Source organism: Bos mutus, chromosome 1 (genome assembly GCF_027580195.1).
Source record: "Bos mutus isolate GX-2022 chromosome 1, NWIPB_WYAK_1.1, whole genome shotgun sequence".
NCBI lineage: Eukaryota > Metazoa > Chordata > Mammalia > Artiodactyla > Bovidae > Bos > Bos mutus.
In genome coordinates, this window is record NC_091617.1 from 5374858 (window position 1) to 5390666 (window position 15809).

The 15809-nt window shown below is 40.3% G+C and overlaps 1 protein-coding gene across 6 annotated transcripts in view; it reads left to right on the forward strand.

Moving 5' to 3' along the window:
• The window catches only part of GRIK1 (glutamate ionotropic receptor kainate type subunit 1), a 465070-nt gene extending 450166 nt beyond the window's left edge, over positions 1–14904 (forward strand). For 4 of the 6 annotated variants that reach the window (XM_070367989.1, XM_070368128.1, XM_070368340.1 and 1 more), the window contains one exon: positions 14749–14904. In XM_070367989.1, coding sequence (XP_070224090.1) covers positions 14749–14904 — 156 coding nt within the window. Of the gene's footprint in view, positions 1–14252; positions 14340–14748 lie in introns of all 6 variants that reach the window. The other 2 variants (XM_070367863.1, XM_070367928.1) reach the window with 1 other exon arrangement.
• The last annotated feature ends 905 nt before the right edge of the window (positions 14905–15809 follow it).

A 15809-nucleotide genomic window follows, 5' to 3' on the forward strand; every position in this document is an offset into this window, starting at 1 on the left:
CACAGGTTAGATCCCTGGGTCGGGAAGATCCCCCGGAAGAAGACATGGCAACCCACTCCAGTATTCTTGCCTGGAGAAGTCCATAACTAATTCTGATAGTTTTATATTATTTTATGGTTTCAAAATGTTTTAGCATACAGTAGTGTCAGTTTTGTCTTTTCCACGATTTTATTTCAGCTTTACTAACAGTCGACTCTGAAATAGACATGAGACAATGACCCAGAGTCTTAGAAGAGACTCTTAGAACAGTCTCTTAGAAGAGAATTTTCTAAAGCAGCCAAACTTAGGTTCAAGTTCTAATGGAGCCACATACTGAATGTCTATAGACAAGTAACTGAATTTCTCAGAGCCTTGGTTTCTTATATGTAATAGAGGGGTATAGTTTCTAGGTCATATGGTTGTGTTAAAGGCGTGTTTGTGAAAATGACTCATTGGCCAAATCTCAAATTAGATTTTCATGGCTGAGTAACCAGTTGAACACCAGGAAAAATGTCCCTTTACTACATAACATTTCAGTATGTTTAATATGTTAGGCTGCATTGAGAATTTGCAACAAGTTGGAAAAGTATCCAGCACTTCCCAAACCTGTTAGATCACAGAATCTATATAGTAGTGACCTAAAGCATACTCTTATGTCTATAATAGGCACTCAGGTTGTTGCCGTTTCTCAATTCTAGAGGTAGGACTGTTAATTCCAAGCAAGATATATTTAGCATTAAATATTTAATAAACCCTCTCTAGAGAGAAGAAGAAACTGTGCACATCTTTGAGGTAGAAATGCCATAATATTCAAATGATGATCTTCCTGTTTAGCTAAGTGGTAGGCCTGCTCAAGATACTCAGGTAGGTAAGTTTCCTGCTCTGTCTTGTGACTTGTTCCTCCCTTGAGAAACTTCCCTTCATTTCAGACCCTGGTTTCTTACCTTCTCCTCTTTCTCCTTTCATATATGCTTTCAGACAACCAATTCTTCCATCGAGTAAATAACCACTAAGCCCACAATGACTCCAGGACAAGTCATTGCATTTTAAGTGAATTTAGAAAAAAAAAGAGAGAGAGAGAGAACTTGAACATACAAGAAAATTTTAAGCTCTATTTTTCATGTCGCTGGTTTTCAGACTTCAGTGTACATCAGAATCCCCTGGGGAAATTATTTAAGATACAGAATATATAGTTTGCACCTCCAGAGATTCCTCTACAGTGAATATAGCCCAGGAATTGGAATTTTAACTAAATCTGATCATGAATGCTTAAAAGTAGCTGTGCACATTAGTTTACATAAAAATAGCTCAAATACAGCAGTTTTTTTCTAAAATTAGACCAGGTGCATGACTTTTTTTTGAAATCGTCTTCAAAACAAGGATCATTTTTTAAAGTATTTTTTCTTAAAAGAGTTTTTCCCCAACAATCCAAAATACAATTGTTTTACTTAAAGGTAGTTGGTAAGCAGGAGTTTTTATTAAAAGTTATTTGAATATAGCAGTGTGACTTCAAATTAGACAGGAAATGTGAGTTTTTACTAACACTGACAGATTATCTGTGGATTATACTCTGAGAAGGGCTTCTCGGGTGGCACTAGTGGTAAAGCATCCACCTGTCAATGCAGGAGACACAAGACAAGAAGATTCCCCTGGAGCAGGAAATGGCAACCTTCTCCAGTATTCTTGTCTGGAACATCCCATGGACAGAGGAGCTTGGCGGACTACAGTCCATGGGTCACCAAAGAGTCAGACACAACTGAACAACTGAACACAGTCAAGATACCCTGAGAAACATTGTTTAAAGCTAGGAAGAGAGCAGTGGGGTATGAGAAGATTGTAAAGCAACTGTGGAGCATGTGATGTTGTCTAATTTATTTCTTAACAAGCTTGTATAGCCTCAATACAAGCTTTTGTCTTTTGCAATAAGGCAAAAAAAATAAAGCTTGTTTTGTTTCAGACTAAAATTATAAATTGAATTATCTTAAAGTTTTTCCAGCAAAATTGGAACTACCCAAGGAATACGTGGTGGATAGAGACTGTGCCTTTAGGAAAATCAGCTAGATTATATGACTGTAAACCTATCCAAGGAAAATTATTTCCAAATACCTCAGTGCATTTGCCTCACATTATCTTATGTTCTATATGAGCCATCTGTGGCAAAGCAGCAAAATAATGAATCCCAATTAGTTTCCAAACCCATGACCCTTACACTCTAAGGTCTATTTCCTAGTAAGCAATTTAAAAGCAGCCTGAACAGCCTTGAAAAGCAAATGGGAAACAAAACATTCTTACTTCTTGTACTATTTTCTGCACATCTAACTGTGCCAAATGGCATTATTAATTAACTCTTATAGATAATGAAAAATTTCTGCTTGACGCTGCAGTTTTAACTTGCCTTTAGGAACCATCTCATTATGCTTCTCACAGTTATAGAATTTTATGTCCAGATGCACAGGCATATTAAAACCATTTTTGCTTTCTAAATCTTCTCCACAGAGACTGGTATCATGGAAAGTGGGATTCTCCCTTAAGTTTTCAAAGAAATTCTATTTGCAAAGAGAAGGGCATTCTTGTGATAGAAAACCAACAATACAAATGTGCTATGTGGTTTCCACACCCTGCAGAATCTAAGCTTCATCGTTGTCAGCCCAAACGTGGCTAATTGGCCATACTGCGCTGCAACGCATTTCCGCATCACAATGTGTATGTCCAGATACAAAAACAATGAGTAAAACCTGAGTGACGTAATGAAGCCACTGTAGTTCTCCCTAGTGATTATAATTTTAAATTTAGCTTAGCCAGAATTTTCTTTCTTTTTTTCAACTGGAGTGGTCAGACTTCAAATACTCAGATTTTTCAACTTCAAATAAGAATGTTTTCCTGATCACTTAGTCTTTACCAACCATAAGAGCTGGAAAAAACTACTGTCCATAGATAACCTAACACAATTTGGTAATTTTGTTTTCTCACTGAAATTTGGCACATTATCAGATGCTTCCAAGCGTCCTTGACTTTATTTCTTCTATGGTCTGATTAACTTACTTAGCACACGATTTGGAGAAGTGTCTCTAATCAGGTTATTTCTGTTAATTGTGCAAAGAGGCTTTTCTTTGCCTGGAAACCCAAACATTCATTAATTAACAGAGAGGCCAAGAAGCAATTAGCATCCATTTAGAAATAACTTTTCCAGTGTACAGGTTGACACCACCATGTAAATCAACCCCTGAAAGACATCTGTGGCCCAACGGAAAGGTGACTTGGGAACCACGAGCCAAGAATTCAGGTCCCTGGACCTCTGCTGAATCGCTGTGTCTCTAGGCAAGGCACTGTATAATACGTCCCTCCTCCTCAACTTGGTCATCTGTGGAATGAGGGGGTTGCAGTTAAAACTCTCTTCCAACCATGGCATTTTTTAAATTCTCACAAAAAGTGGGAAGAAAATTAAAGTGTAGAAGCAGAGGAGAAAAAAGCTTGGAGAACATATATGTGTGTGTATATATATATGTGTGTATATATATATGCATGCATGCATGTGTGTTCAGTCGTGTTCAACTCTTTGCAACCCCATGGACTGTAACCAGCCAACTTCCACTGTCCATGGGATTTCCCAGTCAAGAATACTGGAGTGAGTTGCCATTTCCTACTCCAGGGGATCTTCCCAACTCAGAGATGGAACCCACCTCTCCTCTAGTTCCTACATTGGGTTCTTTATGGTCTGCACCACCTGGGGAGCCTGTAGATACACACGCACATATGTATACACGTCAGTTCAGTCACTCTGTCGTGTCTGACTCTTTGCAACCCCAGGGACTGCAGCACACCAGGCTCCCAGAGCTCAGACTCATGTCCATTGAGTCAGTGATACCATTCAACCATCTCATCCTCCTAACACAGCCTCTGAGTTGCTAGAAAGACCAAGCCCTCTTCTCTGTGAAGTGAGGGGACACATGGTATTAACTCAGGCTGCCAGGCAGAGCCTGGGCACATTTGTACGGGGCCAATATGCAGAGGAAGTAGGCAGCCTCCTAGCTTATCAGAGGGGCTGGTGCAGGCTCAAGAGATATTAAATGTTAAGTGTTAGTTGATCAGTCATGCCAGACTCTTTGCGACTCCATGGACTGCAGCCCACCAGGCTCCTCTGTCCATGAGATTTTCCAGGCAAGGATACTGGAGTGGGTTGCCGTTTCCTTCCCCAGGGATGTCCCAACCCAGGGATCGAACCCAAGTCTCCTGCACTGCAGGCAGATTCTTTACTGACTGAGCTACAAGGGAAGCCCAAAGAGATGTAAGGAAGCCAAAGATAAGCTAGAGGGTCAGAGATGAAAGTCACACTGACCTTTGACAATGATGCCAGAGAGGAAAAGGCACTGTCGGACACTTTGGGTTGGCAGGGAAACATATTTTTGCCACTTCTAGGCAGAGAGCTGCTCTCCTCTGGCTGGCCACATGAGCCCCGCTGCAGCCTGCCCTCACTACAGAAACAACTCTGTTCTTTGGACAATGGGCCTGGTGGGTCACACCCATCTGCCACTTCTGTGCTTTTTCTGGGGCAGCTGCTCTTGAGAATGGTCAGAGGCCATGGGAGACCCAAAGACAATCTCCAGCTGGCCCCCTGGTAGCCCAGGGACATGTCTCCACTCAAGTGACGGCTTCATCTGAGAGTCTGGGCCAGAGAGTGGGCACAATTTCCCCGTATTCTGAGTCCCCCACCACCTATCAGGCTGTTTGCCTTCTCCTACTCCTTGGGAGTTTTATCCCAGCACTGACAAGTGAGGGACCCTTCTCAGGTATCCCTTGGGGTTTAGGCTTTCCCATACCTGGTTGGATGTTTCTCCTTGAAAGCAGATACCGAACACTCCAATCTTCCCCACTTGGCCCAGTCATATATACTGGATCCAGAAGGCTCTGAACATTTACAACTCCAAGTACCTTCTTTTTTCTCCTTTCAAACACCTGACTATTGTAATTAATAGCTTCAAAGACAGCAAAGACCTCTATAGATCCATACAAGTTCATTTAAGAACTCAAAGCTGCAACTTTGACTAGTTTTTCCCCTGTGTCAACCCTACCCTGAGGGCAATGCATATGAAAGCTCTCGCTTTAGAAGTAGAAAAAAAGAGGCTGAGATATAGAAGAACTGGAAAAAGCACATAGATTAGTATCAAAATGTTCTGCCTCGGTGCTAACTTCGTATTTCAAAACTTTCTATGAAATCATCACTAATGTTAGAGGGAAATAAACTTCCCTATATCCTGAGACAGGGGTCCCCAGTCCCTGGGCCACACAGCAGGATGTGAGTTGGGGGCAAGCAAGCGAAACTTCGTCTGTCTCCTGTATTGCAGGCTGAGCCACAAGCGGAGCCCGTCCGTATTTACAGCCACTCCCTACCTTTTGCATTGCCGCCTGAGCTTCACCTCCTGTCAGATCAGCAGTGGTATTAGATTAGCATGAACCCTACTGTGAACTACGCTTGTGAGGGCTCTAGGTTGTGTGCCCTAGAATCAGTCCTCGCCCAATTTTTCTTGGAAAAAATTGTCTTCCATGAAACCAGTCTCTGGTGCAAAAATGGCTGAGAACAGCTGCCCTAAGAGCTTGGGGATTGTGGACAGTCACACCAAGTAAAAAGAGAGAGAGAAGAAATGACATCACACACTATACTTACATTTAATTTAATGGAAGGAAAAAAAATTCTAAATAAAATCCTTAAATAAAAGTGAACCCAAGAAAGATGATCCGTGTGTGTTTGGTGCCAAGTAACCCTGTGTCCCCCATGGATGTATATATTTTAGTTTAAAGGCCTCGGATAAGAAACAAGGAGTTCCGGAGCATGCCTTCATGCAAGAAATTAGAAGCTTAAATCTAGAATCTGAGAGAGCGAAAATGTCAGCAAGAAGCCTCAGGTCTAGGGACAAAAATGCAATACAGAAGAAAGAGGGTAAAAGGACATAGAGATGGTGAAACATGGCATTAAAAGGAGCTAGGAAACATGAGCTATCGGTATCTATGTGCTACAGCCAAAGCAAGAGAAGATAGGCCACTAGGGGCCTGTGAAGAGCCAGTTTAAAGCATAAAAAATGCAGTGAAGCGGTCTGTGAAAGCAGTAGCTGCTGAGTCACAGGTGAGGAGAAGGGAGGGGACCACACTATGACATTTTCATTCAGTGTTGAAATGTCCTCCACTTGAGAGTTTCTGTACAAACTCAGAGGAGAATCAACTTCCTCATGAGCTCCAGGGCACAATTCATCACAACCACTATTATGGAAGCTACCATGGTGACTCTCAACCTCACAGATCTGTTTTGTTTTTTTTTTAACTCCAAGGATGGTCACAAAAAAGATGACCCAGGGTTTCTGAACAAACTCAGAAAGCTGATAAAACTAGAGTAAATGATGCTCAAATTTTGAGTTCTAGGATATGGGAACTGCACACAAAGATAGCGCATGCATTTTTCCTCTAAGACTCTCCTTCCTGTAATTCGTGTGGAATAATTGAAGCCCGATCTCTGTTCTCAGATCATCAATTATCCTGAGAAGTAAAACACTTGTGCAGATAGGCAACCAGACTTCCAAAACCTTAAGACAGCAAGCACATGAGCAGGAGTCTTCTGTCATGTTCCTTGAACAACTTCTGGATTCTAGGCCCAGAACGTATTGAACATAGGTTTACATCCACACAAGGCCTGAGAGTTTAATAACTTCAAAGGATGTGAATGCTTAGTCCTTCTTGTTAAAAAAAAATTACTGAGACACTGCCTCTGCTGACTGAGAAAATAATAACAATAGTAGTAATAATCACATTATTTCTCAGCAAAGTATTCCCTACTATATCTCCTGATATTCTGTATTTTTCTAAGAATGGTTTTACAGCAAGACTTGAAATCACAGCTTGCCTTTAAGTTAAAGCCTATATATAAAATAAAAGATTTTTGTAGCAGTAAAATGACTTTAATATTACCAATATCATTCTCTTCTTCTAAGCATAAGGTGAAAATTTATTACACACTGTTACGGATCACTTCAAGTGTCTTTGAATAAGGAGTCTAATAAATTAAAGGAACTAAACTATACAAAATGTAAAACCTGTATTACATTCTTCGGTAGGCCCGACCTTCTAAAAAATAATGTGTCAGAAAAACCCTTGAAGTTATGTATTCAAAGTAGTTCTCCTAAACAGTACTAAAGAATGAAAGCACTGAATGCATAAAAATGGAATATACAATGAGAAATCAACCTGATATTCACATCCTGATGCCAAGTTTGCAACCAATATGAAAGCCTGTCCCAGATGGCTTAGGCTGGGTTCTTTCAATATTGTAAACGAAAATCAAATCCAGGCACATAACTTTTCCTATGGTATAAAAAACATTCTGCACTTTAGGTCCCACCCCCCTCCCCAAGGCATTTTATTTTAGTTACAAAAGGAGAACTTAATTAGCTCCTCCCAATCCTTCCAGGAAATAGTTGCAATAATAGAACAAAGGTGTCAGGAGAGAATAATTTATGTTCAGATTCACAAGTGAAGTGAAAGTCATTCAGTCATCTATGACTCTTTGCAACCTCATGGACTGTCCATGGAATTCTCCAGGCCAGAATACTGAAGTGAGTAGCCTTCCCTTCCTCCAGCAGATCTTCCAGATGCAGGAGTCAAACCACGGTCCCCTGCACTGCAAGCAGATTCTTCACCAACTGAGCTATCAGGGAAGCTGTACCAAGAAATCAATTATCACGGTTAATCCAAAGAAGGTGCCATGTAGTCAGCAATTATAAAGAGAAACAAGCCAGAAAAGGAGGTAAAACAAGGCAGGAGAAGGGAAGGAAAGGGAGTTGATGGGAACACACCATACACACCAAAGAAGTGTACAAGAGGAAAGACTTTCTGCAGAATAAAGCAGTATCTCCTTTTTAAAAGACTTGGGATGTAGTTGCTTTACAATGTCTTATTGATTTCTGCGGTGCAACAATGTAAATCGACTATATGTATACATATATCCTCTCCCTCTTGAGCCTCCCTCCTATCCTACCCTGCCCCACTCCACCCCTCTAGGTCATCACAGAGCACTGAATTGAACTCCCTGTGCTATACAGCAGTCTCCCACCAGTATCTGCTTCACCCACAGCAGTGTATGTATGCCAATTCTACTCTCCCAATTCGTCCCACCATTCCCATCACCCCCTTGGTCCACAAGTCTGTTCTCTGCATCTCTATTCCTGCCTTGCAAGTACGTTCTTCTGTACATGGGTCCCTATTCTTTTAAAGCTACGAAAGCTATAGATCAGTTCGGTTCAGTCCTGTCCAACTCTTTGCTACCCCATGAATCGCAGCACACCAGGCCTCCCTGTCCATCAGCAACTCCCGGAGTTCACTCAAACTTATGTCCATCGAGTCGATGATGCCATCCAGCCATCTCATCCTCTGTCAGCCCCTTCTCCTCCTGCCCCCAATCCCTCCCAGCATCAGAGTCTTTTCCAATGAGTCAACTCTTCGCATGAGGTGGCCAAAGTATTGGAGTTTCAGCTTCAGCATCATTCCTTCCAATGAACACCCAGGACTGATCTCCTTTAGGATGGACTGGTTGGATCTCCTTGCAGTCCAAGGGACTCTCAAGAGTCTTCTCCAACACCACAGTTCAAAAGCATCGATTCTTCAGTGCTCAGCTTTCTTCACAGTCCAACTCTCGCATCCATACATGACCACTGGAAAAACCATAGCCTTGACTAGACGGACCTTTGTTGGCAAGGTAATATCTCCACTTTTGAATATGCTATCTAGGTTGGTCATAACTTTCCTTCCAAGGAGTAAGCGTCTTTTAATTTCATGGCTGCAGTCACCATCTGCAGTGATTTTGGAGCCCAAAAAAATAAAGTCAGCCACTGTTTCCACTGTTTCCCCATCTATTTCCCATGAAGTGATGGGACCAGATGCCATGATCTTAGTTTTCTGAATGTTGAGCTGTAAGCCAACTTTTTCACTCTCCTCTTTCACTTTCATCAAGAGGCTCTTTAGTTCTTCTTCACTTTCTGCCATAAGGGTGGTGTCATCTGCATATCTGAAGTTATTGATATTTCTCCCGGCAATCTTGATTCCAGCTTGTGCTTCTTCCAGCCCAGCGTTTCTCATGATGTACTCTGCATATAAGTTAAATAAGCAGGGTGACAATATACAGTCTTGACATACTCCTTTTCCTATTTGGAACCAGTCTGTTGTTTCATGTCCAGTTCTAACTATTGCTTCCTGACCTGCATATAGGTTTCTCAAGAAGCAGGTCAGGGGGTCTGGTATTTCCATCTGTTTCAGAATTTTCCAGTTTATTGTGATCCACACAGTCAAAGGCTTTGGCATAGTCAATAAAGCAAAAATAGATGTTTTTTCTGGAACTCTCTTGCTTTTTTGATGATCCAGCAAATGTTGGCAATTTGATCTCTGGTTCCTCTACCTTTTCTAAAACCAGCTTGAACATCTGGAAGTTCACGGTTCACATACTGCTGAAGCCTGGCTTAGAGAATTTTGAGCATTACTAGCGTGTGAGATGAGTTCAACTGTGCGGTAGTTTGAGCATTCTCTGGCATTGCCTTTCTTTGGGATTAGAATGAAAACTGACCTTTTCCAGTCCTGTGGCCACTGCTGAGTTTTCCAAATTTGCTGGCATATTGAGTGCAGCACTTTCACAGCATCATCTTTCAGGATTCGAAATAGCTCAACTGGAATTCCATCATCATCACCTCCACTAGCTTTGTTCGTAGTGATGCTTTCTAAAGCCCACTTGACTTCATATTCCAGGATGTCTGGCATCTATCTAGGTGAGTGATCACACCATCATGATTATCTGGGTCATGAAGCTCTTTTTTGTACAGTTGTTCTGTATATTCTTGCCACCTTTTCTTAATATCTTCTGCTTCTGTTAGGTCCATACCATTTCTGTCCTTTATCGAGCCCATCTTTGCATGAAATGTTCCCTTGGTATAGTGCTAGTTGAAGTTTCAGCTGCAGTCTCTAATAGACTAACTTCTATTTCTCAGTTCCCTTTCTTCTACAAGAGAAATCACACACACACACACACACACACACCACTTTATCTTTGGATAGAGTCAGGAACAGCATGATAGCAGTACTATCATTTATTACTATACAAATTCATTTATCAGTGAATTTTCCCATCAAACATACCATCATAGTGATTCATTGTAAATGGGGGCCCATAAGCACAAAGATGATTACACGTTTAAATGACGAGAAGTGAAGTTAGTTTCCATTTCCTTCTTATAGATGAGCACCTATTGTGAACAAGATACAAGCTGTCATAAAAACCTGTTACTACATAAATACCAAAGCATGTTATGGGCTGGGTAAAACAAGTAATAATAGGTGTTGAAAATTCTATGCTTTAAACATGCACTGCTGCTGCTGCTGCTAAGTCGCTTCAGTCGTGTCCAACTCTTTTGGACCCCATAGACGGCAGCCCACCAGGCTCCCCCGTCCCTGGGATTCTCCAGGCAAGAACACTGGAGTGGGTTGCCAATTCCTTCTCCAATGCAAGAAAGTGAAAAGTGAAAGTGAAGTCACAGAGTCTTGTCCAACTCTTAGCGACCCCATGGACTGCGGCCCACCAGGCTCCTCTGTCCCCGGAATTTTCCAGGCAAGAGTACTGGAGTGGGGTGCCATTGCCTTCTCCGTTAAACATGCACAGAACCTACTTAAAGTAAAACACTGTTTATAAAATATTCAAAGGAATTAGTGCAAAGAAGGACATACAAAGGCTAAAATTAAAGAAATATCAACTTTTTACTGTTTCTCTGCTTCACACACACACACAAAAAATAGATGATAGATAGATGATAGATTGTTGCTATTGTTCAGTGGCTCAGTAGTGTCCTTTACGACGCCATGGACTGCAGCACACCAGGCTTCCCTGTTCCTCATCATCTCTCAGAGTTTGCCCAAGTTCATGTCCATTGAACTGGTGATGCCATCCAACCATCCCATCCTCTGTCATCACTTTCTCCTCCTGCTTTCAGTCTTACTCAGCGTCAGAGTCTTTTCCAATCATTTGGCTCTTGGCATCAGGTGTACTGGAGCTTCAGCTTCAGCCTCAGTCCTTCCAATGAATATTCAGGGTTGATTTCCTTTAGGACTGACTGGTTTGATCACCTTGTTGTGCAAGGGACTCTACATACATTCGTAGATAGACAGATACATAGATCAGTAAGTGCCATAGACTTAAAATACTTTCAGTGATGTATAATGTTTTATTTTAAAGGCAGAGTAATTACTATGGGCCAGGTACTGTGCCTAAGTGTTTAACGTATGTCAGGTTAACGATTCTCATATTAGCTGTATGAAAAGGATTCCTCAGGGGAGTATTTTTCTTATTTGCTAAAAGCTAAGGAATAAATTCATCACATTTCAGAAAAAAAAAAAAGAGAGGATTCTACTACTATTTTCAGTTTATAGATACAAAAACTGAGTCAAAGAAAATAATCACCTGTCCAGTAAGCTTAAACTTCAATTCCAGCATTCTGACGCCAGGGGCCGACTCACAATTATAATTCATGGTCATCTATGTAGATCCATTAAAAACATGAATTCCATCTACCAGAGAAAAATGGGACAGCCCAGGATCCAAGCTAACCAGGGGGGTTTCCAGTCTGCAAAGCACTGAAGGATGCTGCTACAGCATCCTACACCTAGTTTCCTGTCTCTAGAGCAAGGCAGCTAGTGGGCATTTTTATGCTTGATAGTATCTAGCAAAAGAGCTTAGAAATTTACACCTTCACGCCTTACCTGTTGTTTGTTTGTGTGTGTGTGTGTGTGTGTGTGTGTGTGTGTGATTGTATGAACATAAAGGAGCTCATAAAATCAAGTCTGGAAGTAAATGCTTTGGAAAGCTACCATAATTTGGATCCTACTTCAGAAGCTCAGTCTTTATATGTTACATGTATTTTCAGTTCTTAGATTACAATAGGCAAATTGACTCAGGAAGACAAGCCTCTCCCAAGCTACTCTGAGCTGAAAGATGACCTTCACACTTTCATTTCCTGTGGATATGAGAATGTGTGGTTTATTCAAGTTCATGGCTGGGAGGGACCTTAAAGGTCATCTTGTTTTGTGACTATAGCAAAAACTTGGAAGCAAAAAGGTCAGCCCCAATATCTTGCCATTTTCCTTTTGACAGTTGGAGATAGAATAAGAATCAAAAAGAAATCATAGTTTATGACCAAAGACAGAGAAAGCAGACCACTGATAAAATGATATTTATATGCCTTCTCACACAGGCAGCAAGAAATAAATACCCAGGTTAATCAAAAAACAAAGAAGATGTTTGCTGCATTTTCAGGCAATAAAAAAATTGGAGGGGGAATTGGTTTTGTTTTTAAAGAAAAATTTGATTGATTCGTATTATCAAGATAAGATTTGTGATTGCCCCTTTACCCAAAATAGAAAAGACTTAAGAGTCCCTTTCTGGTTGTATCTCCGACATGAGCCATGTCTATTAACAGAAGCCCAATTTGGTGGTTTTCTCTGCAAAACAAAGTGATTTGTCTAAAATCAAACATCTGAGGGACTTCCCTGGTTGCCCAGTGGTTAAGGCATAGGCTTCCACTGCAAGGGGCACAGGTTCAATGCCTGGTTCCGGAATTAAGATACAACATGCCACACGACGTGGCAAAAAAAAAAAAGTAGAGAAAAATATCAAGCATTAGAGAATGCAAATGAAACAAAAGATTATAGTTCTTAACATATTTCATGAGGAAAGAATCCACAGAGAGCTCTTTATAATGATTTAATTAAAAGAATTAAGCATCATGGTGTGGGAGATTTCAAGTGAAAGCTGTTAAGTTTGAGGAGTCAAATGAGCTGAGTTCAAATACAAGCTCTTTAACTTATGAATCATATTTCTTGGGCAAGTTATCCAATACTTCTAATAGTAAGTTTCCCCACCTATACAATGGGCATAACAACTCCTTTCTAAAGCTGTTGTGCGGTTTATGTGTCACAGAGTATGTAAACTCCTTGGCACACCTTCCTTCTCTCTCCTGCTCCCCCTTCCATCTTAGTGAACTTTCTGAAACCAGAAAAGTCCTATGCAAAAACACTTGCTTCCATTCAAACAAATTTCTGAACAAAGCTTGCAAAACCCCAATACAACACTGTCTAACACAGCGACACTATAAAATATTCATTCCATCTTAGTAGCAACACATAAATTCCACATCACATAAGGGTACAAAAATTATATCTCATTTGTGACACACTTGCCATTGCATTTTTTGAAGTATAATTCGTGGAAAACATTTCTGAATTTTCTTTATGAGGTGTGACACCCTCTCAATTCACTAAAGCCACAACTTACCATTTGAAAGAAAATTAACATGCATGACCTGAATTTTCATTTTTTTTTAGTACCATAGAAAAGTGGAAATGAAATTCAAATCCTATAAACACTTAGGTATAAAAGAAATAAGAACGGATATGCAAACAGCTAGTTTTTTAGAGGTGTGAGCCTGGTAAGCCAATAATTTACACCTAGGATCTAAATTTGTTAAGTCTGATTCTCAAATCAAGTAGAAGAATTAAAAATGCTGCTTGTTTCAAATGCACTAGCTTTTTTATGGAACAAAGTAGGGTATCAATTTTCAGAAAAACATGTTGCTCTTTGATACAGAAGGACCACAGAAGACATTCTGTACTCTGCACACATAAGACACCACTTTCTTCCTGTCAGGCACGCACATCCTCTAGAAATCAGCTGGTGGTATATGATCATTTGGCTTTCAGCTCTGTCCATTTTGTGAGTTAATGGTCAAGGAATAGTGCTTGCACTTCCATAAACTTTACCAAAGGCTTTGGGTTTTTAGAGAGCGTTTTAGGAGCAATCTCTTCAAAAACAACACTACTTTGTAGAAATCCCTATACAAGCAGAAATTTGTCACTCAAAGATCTTCTCTTGGCGGGAAGAAATGATGGCAAATTATGTCTTATTATGCTATTTATATATTGTGCATGTGAACAGATATAGCATAATTGTAATAGATACATCTATGCACATATATGCCATCTGCATATGCATAACTTTTTATACTCATAATTCCATTTTCTTTTCATATTATGCCATCATCTTTGCTGTGCAGTTCAGTACCATATTATTTTCATTTCAACCACAGCTGCATCATTGCTGCTGCCAGATCTCTGTTTGTTTTGTTTATTTATTTATTTATTTTTTTTGGGAGAAAATATAAAATTTTAAATTGTTTTTTTTTTCTTTTTTTTTTTATCAGAAAGGAAAGTCATCAAGAATTAGATTTTATTTTAGGAACAAAGTAAGGTTTCATGGGAGAAAAAAACAAAGCCTTGGTGTAGAGAAGGTTTGTTCATTTTCTATAGCATTACTGAAGTGTCCGTATGCCTTGATAATCCTATCAATGTTTGGATCATCTCACTGGGGGAAATGACTTAATTTAACTCTATTTTGGTGTCTCCGCAAAGGTAAGTTTTCTATTTTGAGAGCCTACCTGGGTAGTTTTCTGCTACTTCATTTGTGAATGAAATCCCAAAATTTGCCCAGCTGACTTGCCAAATCTGTTTCCCCCAGTAGAAAAGGTGGGTGGCCAGTGGGTGGAGGAGGAGGTGTGGGAACTGGCTGGGGATTCACCCTGTAGCAGAGTTAACCATCAACCAATATCTCATAATCCTAAAAGCCTAGACAGGAAACAGATCAATGAAGGCTGGAGACAAGTGGATCAAACTGATGCTCCATTATTTCATGTCCTCTAGTGTCTCTCTTTCAATGCCATCATGGAAGAACTGGGAATCTCACTCAAAAATCAGAAAAAGTTAAAGAAAAAGTCAAGAACTAAGGGGAAATCATCCTTCACAAGTATCCTTACTTGTCATCAAAGACGAACTCAGAGAAAAGAGACGATGGCGTGACCTGAGAACACACCTGGAGTAAGCTTTCAGGAAGAAAAACATGCTTACTGCAGGTTTTGGAGAAAGGATTTCTAACAATGGTGCAATGTTTTACATACATCTATATGCATAACTCAGATTATGGCTACAGATACAAGAAATACAACAGTTTAAAAAGCTCAGATAGACTGAGATTTCGTGGGAAGTGGCACGGATTCTTCTGAAATGGATTTGTATGCTCACTTATTTTACCTTTTCTCTTTCATCCCAATAAATTGCTGTGTGTGCTTTCTAAGTAATAATAAAACAACAGGGTTTTTTTCCAGAATGAGTTTGAGTGTTGGTTTGTTTCCCATCACTTGCTCTGATTCACAGTGTTTGGTTTCCAAGTGTTATCAGCTGTCAAGTTTGCTATTTTGATGAATCTTCTTATCTGCTCAGCCTGACAAAGCCATTTCTGGCTGTGTTTAAAAAAAAAAAATCTTTTTAGTTTGTACCAAGTACCTTGTTTTTCTAGTAGAGTGAAACCATTCACCTTTGTGTTTTAAAATCTAAGTTTATAAGTAGTTTGAATGGTACTTGGATCAGTGACTATAACATAAAAGGATGCAAATAAAAATAAAAGCATCCACCACATTCAAGGCACCCTTCTAGGTTCTGGGGATACCACGGTGGACCGTATCTGTTTTCCTCACCGTGGTATCCCCAGAACCTAGAAGGGTGCCTTGAATGTGGTGGACGCTTTTATTTTTGGTCCCTGCCCTCACACAGTTCGTAGTAAAATGAGAAAGACCAGCATTCTGTTACCCAAAGCTGGATTGCACTTCCTCAATGGAGGTCAGAAGCTGCCGGAACACACAGGGCGGAGTATTTAACCTGGGATGGGACAAGGAGGTCTTCCTTGAGGAAGGCACAGTAAGTCCTCT